General features: G+C 29.2%; 3 protein-coding genes across 3 annotated transcripts; 1 reads left to right on the plus strand and 2 right to left on the minus strand.

Annotated features, from left to right (window-relative positions):
• Positions 1-5,707: 5,707 nt before the first annotated feature.
• Positions 5,708-6,839, minus strand: LOC114163064. Its single transcript, XM_028047126.1, has one exon. The coding sequence runs from the start codon at positions 6,451-6,453 to the stop codon at positions 6,127-6,129; it is 327 nt and encodes a 108-aa protein (XP_027902927.1). The 5' UTR covers positions 6,454-6,839; the 3' UTR covers positions 5,708-6,126.
• Positions 6,840-6,943: 104 nt separating this feature from the next.
• LOC114163066 lies at positions 6,944-9,681 on the plus strand. Its single transcript, XM_028047127.1, has 2 exons — positions 6,944-7,234; positions 9,010-9,681. Exons 1-2 carry the CDS (start codon positions 7,119-7,121, stop codon positions 9,215-9,217), a joined length of 324 nt encoding a protein of 107 aa, XP_027902928.1. The 5' UTR covers positions 6,944-7,118; the 3' UTR covers positions 9,218-9,681.
• A 1,139-nt stretch (positions 9,682-10,820) lies between these two features.
• Positions 10,821-15,932, minus strand: LOC114163063 (lysine histidine transporter-like 8). The gene is made up of 5 exons (XM_028047125.1): positions 15,550-15,932; positions 15,143-15,276; positions 11,891-12,309; positions 11,665-11,796; positions 10,821-11,580 (listed from the first exon to the last, which is right to left on the minus strand). The coding sequence occupies exons 1-5, from the start codon at positions 15,921-15,923 to the stop codon at positions 11,092-11,094; spliced, it is 1,548 nt and encodes a 515-aa protein (XP_027902926.1). The 5' UTR covers positions 15,924-15,932; the 3' UTR covers positions 10,821-11,091.
• Between the last annotated feature and the right edge of the window lie 928 nt (positions 15,933-16,860).

The raw sequence follows: 16,860 nt of genomic DNA on the forward strand, positions 1-16,860 counted from the left end.
ATAAAAACACTTGTAATATTATTATTTTATATAGGAGGAAAAAAAATGGGAGATTATTGATTTTACATTTTATTGCGAGATAAATATATCTTTTTGTCTTTAAATTAATATAAAAATTGTATTTAGCAAATAAATTAAAATATAAAATGAAATTTAGGTAAAAGATCTTTAAAAAAAAATGTAAATTATAAAATGACAACAAAATTTGTATTTGTGAGTAATTTTTGTATGTATTTAATTACTTATCGGTAGGTAAGGATATTATGGTATCTGACATTCCCATACCATCTTCTCTCTTATAATTATTTTTCCTTTTTATATTTTTTTGTTAAAAAATAATTATTAGTACATTTTATTTTAATAATTTTAAATGAAATAATAAAAAATAAAATAACTGGTGAAAAAAATTATAAATTTGTATTTTGATATAACTTATTTAAATTTGCATGTTTCAGCACGTAATTTTATTTGAATTGTAATTTTTTAAAATATTATTTAATTTATGTTATACGTAATTGATTTTAAGAAATTTATTTCAAACTATTATATATATATATGAAAAAAATTCATAAATATCTATTAATATCTACAAATATAAAAAAACAAAAAAAAACTCGCACACATTATTTTAAGGAGATCGTGTACAGTTATTTTACTAATACCGAGTCATCCTATTATCATCCTAGTAAAATGGTTTTCATAGAATTTCCACATTCAATTTAATGTAACTTTCAGGTATTATATTATTCTCATAAAATACAATGAAAAAGTATTGTATTATTCAATTAGCGAAAAATATTTTATAATTTAATTTGTGAACCAAACACAACTTTTATATTAATACTAGTCTTCACTTTATTGAGCAGTGAAATAAATTACACAATAAATAAACACATCTGATAATTTTTTGAACGGTCATTAATACTTTATAGATATTTTCTTTTCCCCTTCGTCAATATGCACTTTATAATTCTTTTAATACAAAAAAAATATTTCTTACTCACAGTAACGAATACTTCATAGAATTTGTTAGAATTTGTTTTTAAAAAAAATGTCTTACATTATACATAATCAATTTTAAATATAATTAAACTAATATTTTACTTAAGTATATTTGCATGTACCTATTTATATAACATTCAATTATAACTGATTATGGCCATACTAATTAAATATAAAAATTTAATGTAATATTTTAAGTTTATCAAACTTAGTAACTTATTTGATATTACTTTATTAATATTTTCTATAACCAGTAAATATAATATATTTTTCCTTCTTTTCCATTAATATGTATTTAATAATTATTTTAACAGGAAAATCTCCTCTACTCACAAATGATACTCCCTACACAAAATGAAATTTTACAACAAATATTACCTTATGTTATTGATTATACATATTTATAACATTAAATATATTTGATATTGGTTGTAATATTAAATATAAAAATTCGATAGGTTGTTTGAGTTTAATACGTACATTCAAATATATTTAATTATAATGTATAATATTATTAATGTTATAAACTAAACAAGTAAATTCAAATGTATTTAATTATAATGTTATAATGACTACATATCAAATTAATTATAACGTAACTACATTTAAGTGTGTGTTGGTTATTAATTATTTGTTAAAAATAATTAATATTTTAAAAGATTCAAATTTATGCTATTAAAAAGTAATTGTTATATAATTAAAAAACTAAATAAAGTGTAAAAAAGTATTACAAAATTTTATAATTTGGAAAATAAACTCATAAAATTATATTAATTTTTATAGCTAGTATCCATTTTATTGTCAAATGTTATAAATAGGTACATTCAGATATATTTAATTATAATATTATTGTGGCTAAATGTCAAATTAATTATAATGTAACTACATTTAAGCGTGTTAATTTTTTTGAATGAAGAATATTTATGTTATTTTCATAGTCATATGGGTGCGGCAAGCAAGCAAATATGCAGGTGCAGGAAGAAATATTGCAATTACGGATTGAGCTTACTAAAACAAAAAATGGGGCCCAAAACGCTCTTATTTTAACTGTTCCTAATATTTTTTTTATATAATTTTCACTGGAGATTTTTTTTTTTTATATTTTAGAACAAATTTTGAGAGACTATTATTTATTTTAAGAGCTTTTATTATATGGCATTTTTATTAGGTTTAATTACACATTTTAATTCTTACAGTCAACAAAGTTATCTTTTAGTCTGTATATTTCAAAAAATTATTTAGTTCAATTTATACACGCCTTTTAATTTATTAGTTTGGATTAATTCAATTTCTACACGCATTTTAATTTATTAGTTTCTATTCATACACCGTTCAGTCTTTATTGTCTAGACCCACATTGATGAAAAGAAATTATAAATACCACGTATGCTCAGACTTATATATACCATTACATAAAGATTCTTTTTGCACATATTTTATTTATAATTTTACCTTTTGAATTTTCAAATTACAATAATTATTTTATAAATTTTACAGTTTATCTGCAAATTTAACCTTTTTTTCATTTTGACTGTATTTTAATTTTTTAACTTCATCCTTTCTAGAAAAAAATATTTATAATGAAAAATTATCAATAAATTAAATAAAATATCTAACAATAATTATAAAATTTATTTATATTTAATTTCATAAGGATAATTTAAATATGTTTTATTATCATAACAAAAGTTAATACAGATATGTTTTTTTTAAACACGAACTATACAAAATAAACTGATAATTAAATCTTATTTTTTTAAATTAATAAACAATTTAAAATTAAAATTAAATAATTTCATTTAATTTTTACAGGAGAGACAATATAAAGTAATCAGAAATATTGTAATCTAAAATTAATATTTAATTATCAAGTGGGTAAATAATTTTTCTTTTTCAAAAATGAAACAAAATTTATGAAAAATAGAAATAATAAATTTAAACTTTACTTCAATTATTCTTAAAAATGGAATGGAACCAAATTATAGATGAAAATAAACAATAAATTTGTCTTCTCCTGTCAAGAGGAAAATGAACTGAATATATAAAAGAAATTATATCAAACTATATCTTAATTTTCTTTTCCTATACTTTTCATCAGTTCTTTTAATTATTTAATATATTTGATTTAATATTTACTAAACTTGATTTTTATTATCATATATATTCTAAAAAGTTTGAATACAAATTTTCTGACTTTTCCGCCATTATCTATACCATTATACTATTATTTTTCTATTTTGTATAGTCTGATTGTTTTTAATTTTGTTCTTTAAATATGTTTTTAAATTAAAATAACTATTTTTTAAATGATGTTTTAAATTTTACTAATTTTTAATTTGATATTTTTTTAAATCCAATTATTTTTAATCTAAAATACCTGTTACAATCAAGAATTATCTAAAAAAACACTATATACAATAAAATTGTAAAAATTATTTCAATTAATTTTATAATTACTAAAGATACTGTATATTCAGCGGCATAAAACAAAAAACAATAAAAGTAAAAACATAAAAGTTAGTAGTAGAAACTACAATTATAATAATTATAAAGAAAAGAGAACATACAAAGAATTTATACAAAATATTTTAAAATATAGATTGCATCTAAAAAATTAACTAACAAATATATATATTTTTTAAATTAATTAATAATTATATTATAAAAGGTTAAATAAAAATAAAAATTGTGTACATAAAGATGATACAGATAATGATAATAATTTTATTATTTTTTATTATAAAAAATTGAATACACTCTAAGAAACTTTCTCTCTATATATTTTAACTTTAATTTTGAGACCAATATTCATATCTCAAAACAAATAATTAAATTTACTTTTCTACTAGATTATTCTCTTCAAGATCCTATATTTTTCTAATCTTAACTCAGTAGTCGAATTCCACATGCTTGTAATTCTCAGAAAATAATCAGGTAAAATTATATTTTAGACTAACTTAACTTTTTCCATAACTTAACTTCTTGTTTTTTTTTTTCATATAACTTTTCTTACTTTTATTTTATTTTTAATCTATAAATAAACAAATTTTAATCTATGAATCCATACTTCCAAACAACCAACACATCTGTCACCACCCCACATGGCAGCAGAGATCAATAAGAAATGATAGATCTAACTTTCAAAAATATTTATTGACACGTAATAACATAAAGAACTCGTTACACATTACAATATCTAGGCAAATGATAATGTAAAAGACTTTGCGTAATTAATGTATAGAAATTAAATTCATTTTTAGGATTTTAAATTTCCTATGATTTTTTTTCAATTACTTTATTTAAATACATTGTAGGTTCAAGTCGAAGGCTTCATATCAGTAGAGTTTTGCTTCAAACGATCTTACAACTCATGTTAACAAATCTTACAACTCATGTTAACAAGCAGAAAAAAAAAAGTATTAATTAAATAAAAACTAAAACACATAATATAGAAAAGATTATACTAAATCGTTGTCTCTAGGGCATCAGTTAAAAATAAATGGAAAATACCTGATGGCAATTATAAATTTGAGAATCTATAGTTCTAAGCTTTCACAGATTACTGTATATCTAGCTAACTAGCAACATTAGGAAGCTAATAATATCATTAGAATTGAGAATGAATTAGCCTAACTAAAAGGAAGAGGGTTGCCCCACTCATTATAAGAAATAATTTGAACAAACACCTTATTCATAAAATTGTGATAACAAGAATCGTGATCATGGGTTCCAATTGTCATTCCTATTTGAATGAATTTCGCCACAGATTCCTTCTAATAAAGAAAAAAAAATTATCTTATATAGAAACTTTCTCGTATAAGTTTTCAACAAACAAAATTGCCTGTACACTAACATAATTTTAACTTGTATAGAGTTTCATTTTTATTTTTCTCGCTTAGAAGAAATTTATAGATAAATTTGTCCAAATAAGCTCGGTCTATATAAAGAACCTTATCATTGGTCTTATAGATCAATTTAAAAGAAACTGATACCGAGTTACATTCATTTCAGGAGCCATTCTCATCCAATAAGAACAGGCTTACAATTGATCTTAACGGTTTTTACAAAGTACATGAAAGAATGAAATCAGGGGTTAAGTAAACAAGGATTACCATGGTAGTTATATAAACCATTGAGCAAAAGAAAAACAGGTAAAATAACGGCGTAACTGTACTTTTTGACATGTTAGTTAAATCAACCACTATGTAGGAGAGAATGAAAAACCAAGGTAATGAATTAACCAAATCCAGAGAACATAGAGAGAGGGAGACATTGCAAACATTGAAGAAATCAAAGCCTATAGGAACAAGGACTTGCTAAAGTAGACGGAGCGTCGTGCTGCATTGGACAAACCTGGGGAGCCATTGGATTATGAGTAAAGTAATCCCCCTCTGAACTATTACTCTCTTTTCATTAGTCCCTAATTAAGTCGAGAAAAAAAGTATTCCAAATCCTATTAACTAGCCTCCTAAACTCAAATTGGCCCTTAAACTTTACTAGCATACATTAACAGAGAGACTAAAATGATGGATTTGAACATTTCAAACATTACTTAAAACAATTTATTGCATTAGAGAAAGTAATAGTTTGAGGACAACACTGATGATTTGTTCCTGAATTATTGTACAAAGAAGATACGTATTGCAGTTGAGATGTGCTGGAAGGAGCAATGGTTCGCATTAGGTTTTAAGGAAAATCAAGTATCACTCCAGCAAAGTCACTTAACATATATAAACAAAACTCCTAACCACTGAACCTCATTTCAGAGGAAATGTTATCTGATCATCAAATTCAACTAGCATCACTAAGATCAGTTTCTACACGGAAGATTATAATTTCTAAACATAGATGTCGAAACCGCTATATGAAAAATCGTCTATCCCTTCTATTCATTATTCACTCTCACAGGACACTATATTTAATATGAATATCTAAGACCAAACATTTGAAATCCTCAACAAGAATCACTACCATACGACAAGCATAGCGGTGTATTCCTAAAAAGCAACAAACACCTTCAAAGGATATTATTGTTGACAAGTCTAATTTCGTTACAAGAGAGCACGGGAACAGTTGAAATTGTTTGTTGAGAGATCAAAAACAGTAGAAAAAACTTACGGATCATCATTCTGCGGAAAAGAGGCGGCGAAGGCGAGAGGCGAAGAGGCCGGAGGAGTCAAGAGAAGCTTCTCGAAGGAGGTCGCGCTTGATGTTTCTGACGCGGTCGGAGAGAGAAGTGTTCTCGTCCCTGAGGACGCGGATATCTTCTTCGAGGTTGTGGATTTTGTATTTCTGCCCTAAAGATCGCATGCTGAGGAGAAGGATTCCGGTCATTGCGAACAATTGAATGAAGCTGTCCTTCCGTTTCATCGCGTGAGACAAAAACCCTAACCCTTTCTTCGAGTTCTCAGCGGCGGCGCCCGGTGTCGAAGAAGCTGAGGAGGAAGCCATGGCTATCAATCCACCACCACAACCAAGATACAGGACGGAACCTCTCTTATTTTTTCTTCACTCAATACAAATCGCAAGGAGTGTGAACCTGAATAACCTGTTGAGCGAACCTTGCCTTCTGTTATTTTTTAAAATCTCAGGAAAAATTAATAACTAATTCATTTTTATTTTAAAAAAAATAAAAGTAAATAAATTCTTCTATAACTATACTCGTGATATATGATTTTTTTTTTAAGAAGTTCATCCCCAAAGTTAATATTTAATGACATTTTTATTTTGAGAAAAAAAAAAGACTAAATATGTTGTAATCTTTATAGATAAGAAACTATTTGCTTTAGATGAACTTAGTAAAAAGGGGTGAGAATAGAAAAGCTCGGCATAAAATGTGCCATGGAAGGCCGTAGAGAAACTAATTACTAGGCCTAATGATTGGGCTTCAAGCGGGCAATTTGAAAGCCCAGAACGTAAAACTACAACAAATGGAATGCATGATTGGTTCGCTCTAACTACAATCGAATTCGTTTCTGGCTCTGAAAAAGTCGCAAGTCGACGTTTTCGTTTTAGAGAGAGAATCAGAGTTTTGCGGTTTAAGAAGAGAGAGAGACACAGAGAGAAAGCGAGAGGAATAGACAGAGGGAGAACCCGAGAGAGAGAGAGAGGCTAACATGATAACGCGATCGAATCTGGCCGAACAGTTACGCGAGTATCAGATTCGATCCAAGCATGACTGGGCCTCTGTCTCGTTCTTCTCCTCCACTTCTTCAAACATCACCACTTCCAGGTATGCCCTACCCCAATTCATATTTCAGTTCTGTTATTTTTTTTTTCTTCAAATTAGGAATCCTTGCCCTGTTATTAATCAAAACCCCCATTTTATTGTTCATGTTTATTATTGTACACATGGGATTGCGAGATCATGAATATCGCTAGGTTAATTTTTTTCATTTTTCATTTTTCTTAGCTGGAATGTTTTGCCCCCCACCCCCACCATGATTTGGCTTATTTCATGTTATATATTTGTTATCGAGATGGATATTGTTCTACTTGTGAATATGATATGATTAGGATGATTTAATACAGTAAAAAAATTGGTGGGGTACAGGGTTATTCGTTTCGGCGTGGTTGTTTGGATTAGTATTCAATTTGTTCCCAGACCCACCTTTTTTTTTGTTTTTTTGTCCATACATACCATTTGTTATTCAGTTCTTGATTTGGGTATGTGCCTAATATTGTTATCTAAAATAGGGCTGATTTTCTTGACAATGATATAGTAATACAGACAGATATACAAGGTTTTGATTCATATTATTTTTTCGCTAATCCTGAAAGGAGGAGATATTTTATAGTGGCACAAATCGTATTGAAATTAGGCGGTGGGAGAAATTGACTTCATGCAGTTTGCAGAGTCACTGGTTACAGAAGGAAAATAATTGGCTTAGTTAGTGGTCACTTTGGGGGGCTTTGATGTGTAGGGAAGGGGAATGGTATGCTATCGAATTTGATCTTGACTCTATATATACTGAAATACTTGTCTAGGATCTGTGATTAAATTCCAAGTGTTGACACAATTTCTTAGGATGGCAGGTATACCCTTTTCAATTAAACTAATCAGAGATGATTATTCAATCTGAATGTCTTCTCTAAAATGTTTCCAAATTCATTAACTCATTTTTATTCCTAGTTGTACATTTATTTGCTTATTATATCATAGCTTTCGCAAGCTTTTGGAATCTTCTATGATAATCAATCAGTATATGTTAGTTGAAGTTGGAAAGGTAACTTAAATCATAATCCCAAATTAATGTTTCACCTTTACAATTACTGGGAAGAGAAGGTTTTTAAATGTTGGGGGGAGAGGAGTGATGAACATAAAAAATGTGGAAAAAGATTAGAAGATGAAGAAGACATCACAATCATGAATGATTGATGAGTAAAATAAAAGTTCACCACTTTGAATGAACAATTCAAAGATAAAAAACGAGTTTTTCTCCACAAGAACTTAGAGAGAATTTTTTCACAAATCATAAGTTTCAATTTCAAACGAGTCAACAACTGTTTACAAAAGTTTGCAAAACCTTGTACTATGGACCTAGGATTATTAGGCTCATCTACTAATTAGGCCCATCTAGTGAGTATCTAATTAGTCTAGCAAATAATGTGCAAATAAAATTTCTAATCACAAAAACATGGAAACAAGTAGAAGGTCAATACAAAATACAGAATTCATATTCTATCTTTAACTCTCTATCTTGGTCTTTTATCATGTCTGAATACAAGGATTTCTAGTAAATTAAGATATGTTACTCTTAATAAAAATTACGTATATTTGGCACATATAAAAAATATCTGTGAAGAGACATCTGTATCATAGGTAGTTTCTCATTAATTCGTAAACATACTATAGTCAATAGATGATCATGATTTGCAAAAAGGATATCTGTGGACAATGCTCTCTGATTGTCAGTCTTTTTATGTGGGTTATGCATTTGTCAATGCTTTTTTAATGACATAATATGTTGTAATGATGTTTTTCGTCTCCTTTTTTGTGTGGTGCAGGGTGGATGTGGTGGTTTTTGTAATATGGGAACTTATTATTTTAGCCTTCTTGGTGTTTTCGGTAGTCTCTCTGTACTTCAAGCACATCCAACTTGCTTTTATTTTAGTCTGCATCACAATCCTATTGCTTTTATGCATGAAAATTACAAAGCAAGTAAGACTCGCAAGGAAAAAGAAACGAAGGATGCTTCTTCCATTGTCAATGTAAAACGGCATCAAGTATTGACCTTTGTCATATTCCTATTCTCGTACATCCTTACCGGTAAGGTCTTGGCCATTATTGACCATTTCTATTGGTCCCGCATCTCATTCATCACTGGATTGTGTATCATCTGATTCCACCTATAGCAAATTGACTAAAGTATATAGTTGATGTTTTCACATCAACACAATCTTATCCAATTGGTTGATCTAGATCAATGTTGGAGTCAGTGTGGCTGAGTAATGCTAGGATCTTGCTGAAATATATATATTTGGCATATCTTTTTGCTGTTTGTTTCTGTATACATAGTGCAACTGCTGCAAGTTACTATTGAGTTTTTGACCCCTTGACGTTGAAAGTTCAAATACCATCAGATGAGTTATTGTATAATGTCGACATATGTGCTAGATGTTAGAATTGATGCAGCAATATTTCACAACCAAGAGGGGGGGTGAATTGGTTTTAACAAATCTTGCCCAGTTTTAGCACTTTGAAATTGTTTTGATAATAACCTTTGCTTTTGAATCAATTGAAATGGTATAGTGTGATGCTTGATGTACGGAGCATTTGTACTATAACAAAATATAGAGGGAAAGAGATAAAGCACACAGAAATTTATACTGGTTCGATTCTTACGAATCTACATCCAGTTCATCTAGCAAACCACAGCTAGATATATTCACTATATCACAAGAATTTCAAGATTTACAAATACAATTGATAAATCTAAATTCTAAGATAAGGAACACAAATGCAAGGCATCCACACACTTGCACAACCACACAACAGCAAGGCTATCACACACACTTGCTTTAACAACCAAAAACAGCAAGGTTATCACACACACTTGCTTTAACCAGAAAATAGTAAATCAGAGAGTTTCAAACTATATTTAGAACACAAGAACACAACCCAAAGATTAGATTGAGTACACCTTTTCCAAATCTGAATTTTCTTCTTCTTGCCAAGCCAAATTTGATGTGTCTTGATGAATTCTCAAGAAGATCTTCCAAGATGGCTCCAAGAACCTGTTCCACACTTTTTTTACTTTCTTTTGATTGCACAACTTATTTTTAACAGCAGGTGCAGAGTCCATTTTATAAAACCAGTTGCTGTCAGCACGAGCCTAGTCGACTACATTAGTTGGCTAGTCGATTATCGGGGCAACAGATTAACAGATTCAGGATTTTACACACATAGTCGACTACATTAGTTGGCTAGTCGACTACATTAGTTGGCTAGTCGACTATCGAGGCAGCAGATTAACAGATTCAGGATTTTATACACATGTCATGTTAACCATTGTCATGCTATGTCATGTTAACCATTATCATGCTATTATGGACATCATCAAAAACATTTCAAATACATTTAATCAACAACACTAGATACGTTTGGCACTGTGATATTGTGCACAAGGTGACTAAGTGGTAGATGTGCACAAGCTTTTGAGGACAACTTCTGTGGTTTTGGCCTTGTGTGGAGAATGTAACCCTTGTTAACTATACTTTGGAGGTTGATGTGAAAATATTTCTTTATGTGACTGACGTAATACCTGGCAAATTTATTATTTTAAATGTGATACTTACGGGCAGATTCACATATTAACTTTTTTTTTTTTTCTGAATCATTCTGCATATTAAAGACATTTATTTCCACATATTGTACATCAAATTGACCCCTGTTATTGACGATATCGCCCAATTAGAATAGATTGCCTGGTCACTACTGTAGTCACAAGTCAAGCATTCTTTCGATTTCATCACCGATGGGAGTATCGTCCTGGACTCTGCGGTCTGCATGCTTGTCCAGGAAATCCTTGCAAATGCTTGCTAAGAAACAACAAATGTCGTGTTTGACAATAATATGATGTCCCATTTTTACTGTGGCCTGAAGAAATGGATCTCTATGCCCTGTTCTACTATGCCCCAAATGGCTCCTATGACAACCAGTAGGCTCAGAATCATCCCAATAACTCCTAGTGTCCAGTTCAGGTACCAGTTTGTGCTACGTTTCTGTGGTTTCTTAATCTGTAGCCACATCAAACAGGGATAAGCTAAGGTTATTGGTAGGGCAACCCCTCCAATCAGACCTGCCAAACTAGGTAAGAATGGTAAAGTTACAGCAATAAAAAATGCTAGGCACCCAAACAGTCCCCTGAAAGCTATCCGTAGCCATCGTGGACAAGGCTTGTTCTTCTTGCTGGTGTATTTAAATTCCAGATTGTCAAATACTGGCATTGCATAGATTTGGAAGGAAGTGAGGCTGTTTATAACAACTAACAAGCTTGTCAAAGCGATGATGAATTTTGGCGTATCATGCTCGTGGTATTTGTGTAAAGCACCTAACATCCCTCTGTTAGTAGGTATCTGGCATCAAAGAGCGTATATGGTCAATCACAAGCGAAAAATAGTTAGAAACTTAAGCTATTGCGTTTTAACAACGTCACTCACCAAATTTCCGTAGACCCAATAACCTCCAATTGAAAGTGGGAACAAACACAAAGCGATCACTAGGTAAGCAAACATAACTCCTCTCCACATAGCCAAGCGTGAAGGTTGCTTAGCGTCCGAAGGCATGGTTCCCTAAAAAAGTGAATCAGGGGAAACAACTAAGCAATAATAAACTCTATTGAGTGTCTAGAAAAAAACAAAACAAAATGTAGCATAAAGATATTACCTGTATTTCCAGCACAAGATTGTGACCGCGGAAAGCAAAGGCAATGATGCCAAGTGCATTCCACGCCCTAAAAACCATGGTAGTGTCTGATTGTCCCCTAGGTGGCTCATACGTTACATGAGCAAGTCTACCTTTGACCACAGACAATATAAATATAAGACCACAGTAACCTACGGCAGTGACGGCTCCAATGAGAGAAACCCCTGCAATTGAATTGAGGTTCGGTAACTGTGCAAGCAAAATCGCTGTGCATGTAAACACCAAATACCACTCAACCGGTGAGAGGGGACATGGCTCTCCGACCACCATCTCAAAAAATATCTTCATCGTGCTCGCACCGATCATGATCAGTGTCACACACGTCCCACCCGATAAGTACATTATCGGGAACAGTGCCAACACTTTTCCCATCTTTACTCCTGCAGTTTCATTTCCACTTTTCCTTGTCAATTTCTCACATTGGTTTTGGTCAACGTATCATCAACGTTAATTAATCAGTTACACCAGTAATATTCTATAAAATACTTTTCAAGTTGCTTTTATGATGGCTGGTCAACCGTACAGTTGACCCAAGAGACAACTTACGCAACTTAAAAGTGCAACAAACACGGTTTGATCTAAAGCTACCAACGTACCTGTAGCGGAACAGTTTTGCTGCTTCTTTTATTATATAAAATTAATTTTGAAACGCTTACAATAAATATGTAAGCCGATGAAACAATCATATATGACACGCTAATTGTTTATTTATTTTTAGAGCATGTGTTGATAAGAAATTTTAAAATTTCAAATGTTTTGAATTTAAATTATTGTGTCTTGTCTTTATAATTTTAAATGTTTTATTTGAAAATTCCAATTTAAAATCTTAACATCAATTTTTTTTAGTAACGATAGAACAAATTCATTTCTACTTACATGTTTTTTAATACATAATTGAAAATTTTAAAGAGTAATATTAAATTTATGAAAATAAATATTAGTCAATTTTTAAACATTTAATACTTCAAGTTATTTTTAGTATGAAAAATCATTAAAAAATATTTAAAAAATCAAAATAATAATTTTTAAAATACAAAACAAAATTATATAAAATGAATTAACTTTTAAAACTGATGTAAAGACCAAACACAGATACTAGACAAGAGGGAGTTTTTCTTTTTTTCTTTTTTTCTTTTCTATATAAACTACATATACTGTTTACAAGAGATAGTTTTACTTATAGGATTGGATTATTAAGACTAATGAAATTTTTTGGAAGACATAGACGCACATAGGGATGACAAAAATACCCGTGTTCACGGATATCCGCGGATAAAATCCGTGACAGATAGTTACTACTCGCGGGTATTGATTACCCGCGGGTAGCGGGTAGCGGATATTTTAATACCCGCTTATAAACCAGTCAGGTACGGTTATCATACTATCCGTACCCGCGAGTACCTGTTACCTGCAAAAAATTAAAATTAAAATTTAATTTATATTTTATTAAGTTAAATTTAATTAAAATTAGAGGTAACAGTATATTTTATTATGTCAAATTTAATTATAATTATAATTATAATTATAATTTAATTTATATTTTATTTTTATAATTTTATATTAAAAAAATTATAAAATACATATTTTTTTAAATATTTGCGGGTATCGGGTATCCACGGGTACCCACGAGTTTTAAAAATATTCACAGGTATCGAATGAATTTTTTTTAGCGGACGGGTAATGGATATCGAATGAATTTTTTATAACGGACGGGTATCGAATGAATTCTTTATAACGGACGGGTAACGAATGAATTTTTTTTAACGGATCGGGTACGGGTATCATACTATCCGTATCCGACCCGTTGCTATTCCTATACACACATAAGAATGTATTCTCTTTTCCGTTAACATTTCTTCATTAATACATGTCATGTCAATTATTGGGTGGGTTATATTGTTTTAAATCTTCAAATAAAATAATACACACATCACACATTCACCTTCTTAGGATAAATAATAAATAATACTTATTGGACAACGATTGTAACTTTTTTCTGAATAGCTGCAAAAAAAATCAATCTTAAGATTTGCTAAATGCCTATGATGCTAAAGTGTGGATAAGAATGTGCACAATACACCAAAAGAGAAAAGCACCATCTGTATCATTATTCAACTTTAACGTTGTTTGTAGCAGGAGGTGATATGTTGTAAAGTTACTTCAATAAATAAATGGTGCATGTACTTCCTTTGTGACATTTTTTCCCTTTATTTTCTTAAGAGAATTAGATATATAAGCATCAAAATTATGGCCCGCATACAAATCAAGTGCTAGTAAAAGAAGAATATTATCATTTAATTATAAATTTTTATATGATTTGTGTGAATATTTTATTGATGAATTATTTTTAAATTTATATCTATCATGATTTTAACTAGTTCATACAAAGTATAAAAAATTATATGGCCAACGTATAAAGATTTACCTCAATAAATTGAGAGGTTAATTTATACCTGCTAAAAAAAAGCATTTGCTACAATAAATAAATAAATTACAAAATAACAACCAAATTTAAAAGTTAAAATAACTAGTATCTAAAATAGTTCTATTATTAATAAAAAATTATAATTAATTTATGAGTTATAGTCTAAGTTGATTTCTTACATTAACTACATATGTTTTAATTACTTGCTATTATAGATTTGAAAGTAGTCTTTAAATTTAGTTTATAATATAGTGTCTAATTCAGTTGATATATTGATAAAAAAAATTCCTTCTAAATTTAACTGCAATTTAATAATTTTTTTTATTAACTTTATGGGTAATTTTTAAAATAATTATAATAAAAAGTAGTCAATTTTTTTTTACGTCACATTATATATATATATATATATATATATATATATATATATATATATATATATATATATATATATATATATATATATTATTAATGGACATATCTACATAAAATGTTCATATTCATGTTAATCGAGTCTAAAAGCTATTGGTTAATGAATTAATCAATCATTTCATATTCATCCAATCTTGTTAACTTTCATAATAAAATTATTTTAATAATAATAATAATAATTTAATTACCTAATAGTTGACGATTTTGCTTCATTAGTAAGTTTTTGTTTCACTTTTGTAGACATTCTGTCAAAGTTGGCTTAATAATGGTATTCATGGTGATTATATTTTTCTCATCTCATAAAAAACATGCAATATGATTTTGTACGTAATAAACAGACACAAACAAAAATAACCTACCGAATGCTGCCATAGCAAGTCTGAGGTACCTACTATGGCGCACCCCTGATTCTGACTCGTGAAGCTGAACCAGTAACCACAGCGTGTAGAGTTGCCATGTAAAAGCCACACAGAGACACGTGATTCCCCAAGTCCTGCATCATCAAAATCAGTATATGCAACTTACATAAAAGTATCTTATTTGTGTTTGAACAATGATATTATGACTCTTATTTTTTTATTTTTATTTTTTATTTTTTATTCTTTAACCTTTAACGTGATTTACTGTAAGTTATTAATTAATATATTAATTTTTTTTTAATAAATCAATAATTCATTGTTATGGAGTAAAAAAGTCGAAATATAGTTTTTCAATGTGTTTGTATCAAAGTGGTTGTTTAGAAGACGAGTGTGGTAGAAAGTGATACCAGCCAAGAGTGGTGAAGGCGAAGGGAAGAAGAAGGGCCTGAAATCCGATCCCAGAAGAAAGGACATGAAACGCAGCGTAATAAGCGTTTCCGTTTCTGGATTGGGTGATGGGAAGCCAATCATCTTGAGGATCGAGCTTGGTGAAGCGACGAACTTCTCCGAAGTAACCTTGCATGTTTTCAATGGCCTTCTTCATGGGACTGGCCAAAGGAGTGTTCATCAAACGAGATGCAAAAGGGCTTTTTGGAGTTTTTGGGACCCCATCACCATCACGTGATGAAACTTCTTCGAGTGGTGGAGTTGTGATGGTTTCGGAGCTCTGAGTCTCTCTCAGTTTAGTACTTACCTTTACTTCCACCACTTCCTCCATCATTATTATTAGTTGCAAGTGTGTTGGGTTTTCATGTTGGCATCCACCCTTATATATAGAGGATATGGAAAGTGTTTGGAACATAAATACACTTCTACTTGCTATTTTAAAATCTTACATAAGTTATAAAAACTCAAATTTTATTTTTCTTAATTTTATAAGAATTTGAAATAGTCATTCTTTAAAATTTTTGACCAATTTAGTATTTTATTTTTGAAATATATAATTTTATTTATTTTAATAAAATTTTATTAATTATTTAACGTTTCAAAAGTTTTTTTTTTAATTAACATTGATGTGTAAATAAGTCAAATAGTATAAATAATTTAAATAATATAAAAAAATATTAAATAAATTTTAAAAAAGTTGTTAAAAAAAATTAAATTCATTCGATTTTTAAATTAGAAGAGTAGATTAGGTCAAAATTTCGAGAATGAATATTTCAAATTTCAAATTTTCACTTAGAATAAATAAAAAAATATACATTTAATCTTTTATATTTTATTGGTTATCAAATGCATACATGTATTAATCCATAAAAAAACAACAAAAAAATTATAAAAATAAAAATTGTTTTTAAAGTCATCAACCGTAATTCAGTAAGCTTCTTATATGTGTAAGAAACTTGAATAATGTATTTGTGGACGTAAAGCTTTAAATACCGAACTACGGTAAATCAACGTTACATTTTTTTTTTCTTATTTATGGGTATACTTTCACTAAAATAATTTTCAGCATATATTTTTTTTAATCATGTTAAATATTATATTGAATCAGTAACCATCATAATACTTTGGAGCGACACTAATTTATGACCCGAAAGAAAAAGGTGAGATACAAAAAATTATTACCTACTTTATTTTTTGTTTAGTACATTTTGTGTAATTTTTCTTTGTGGTGTTTATACCAAAAGAAGTAAACGAAAACGATGATGTTTTTT

Source organism: Vigna unguiculata, chromosome 9 (assembly GCF_004118075.2).
Source record: "Vigna unguiculata cultivar IT97K-499-35 chromosome 9, ASM411807v1, whole genome shotgun sequence".
Lineage (NCBI taxonomy): Eukaryota > Viridiplantae > Streptophyta > Magnoliopsida > Fabales > Fabaceae > Vigna > Vigna unguiculata.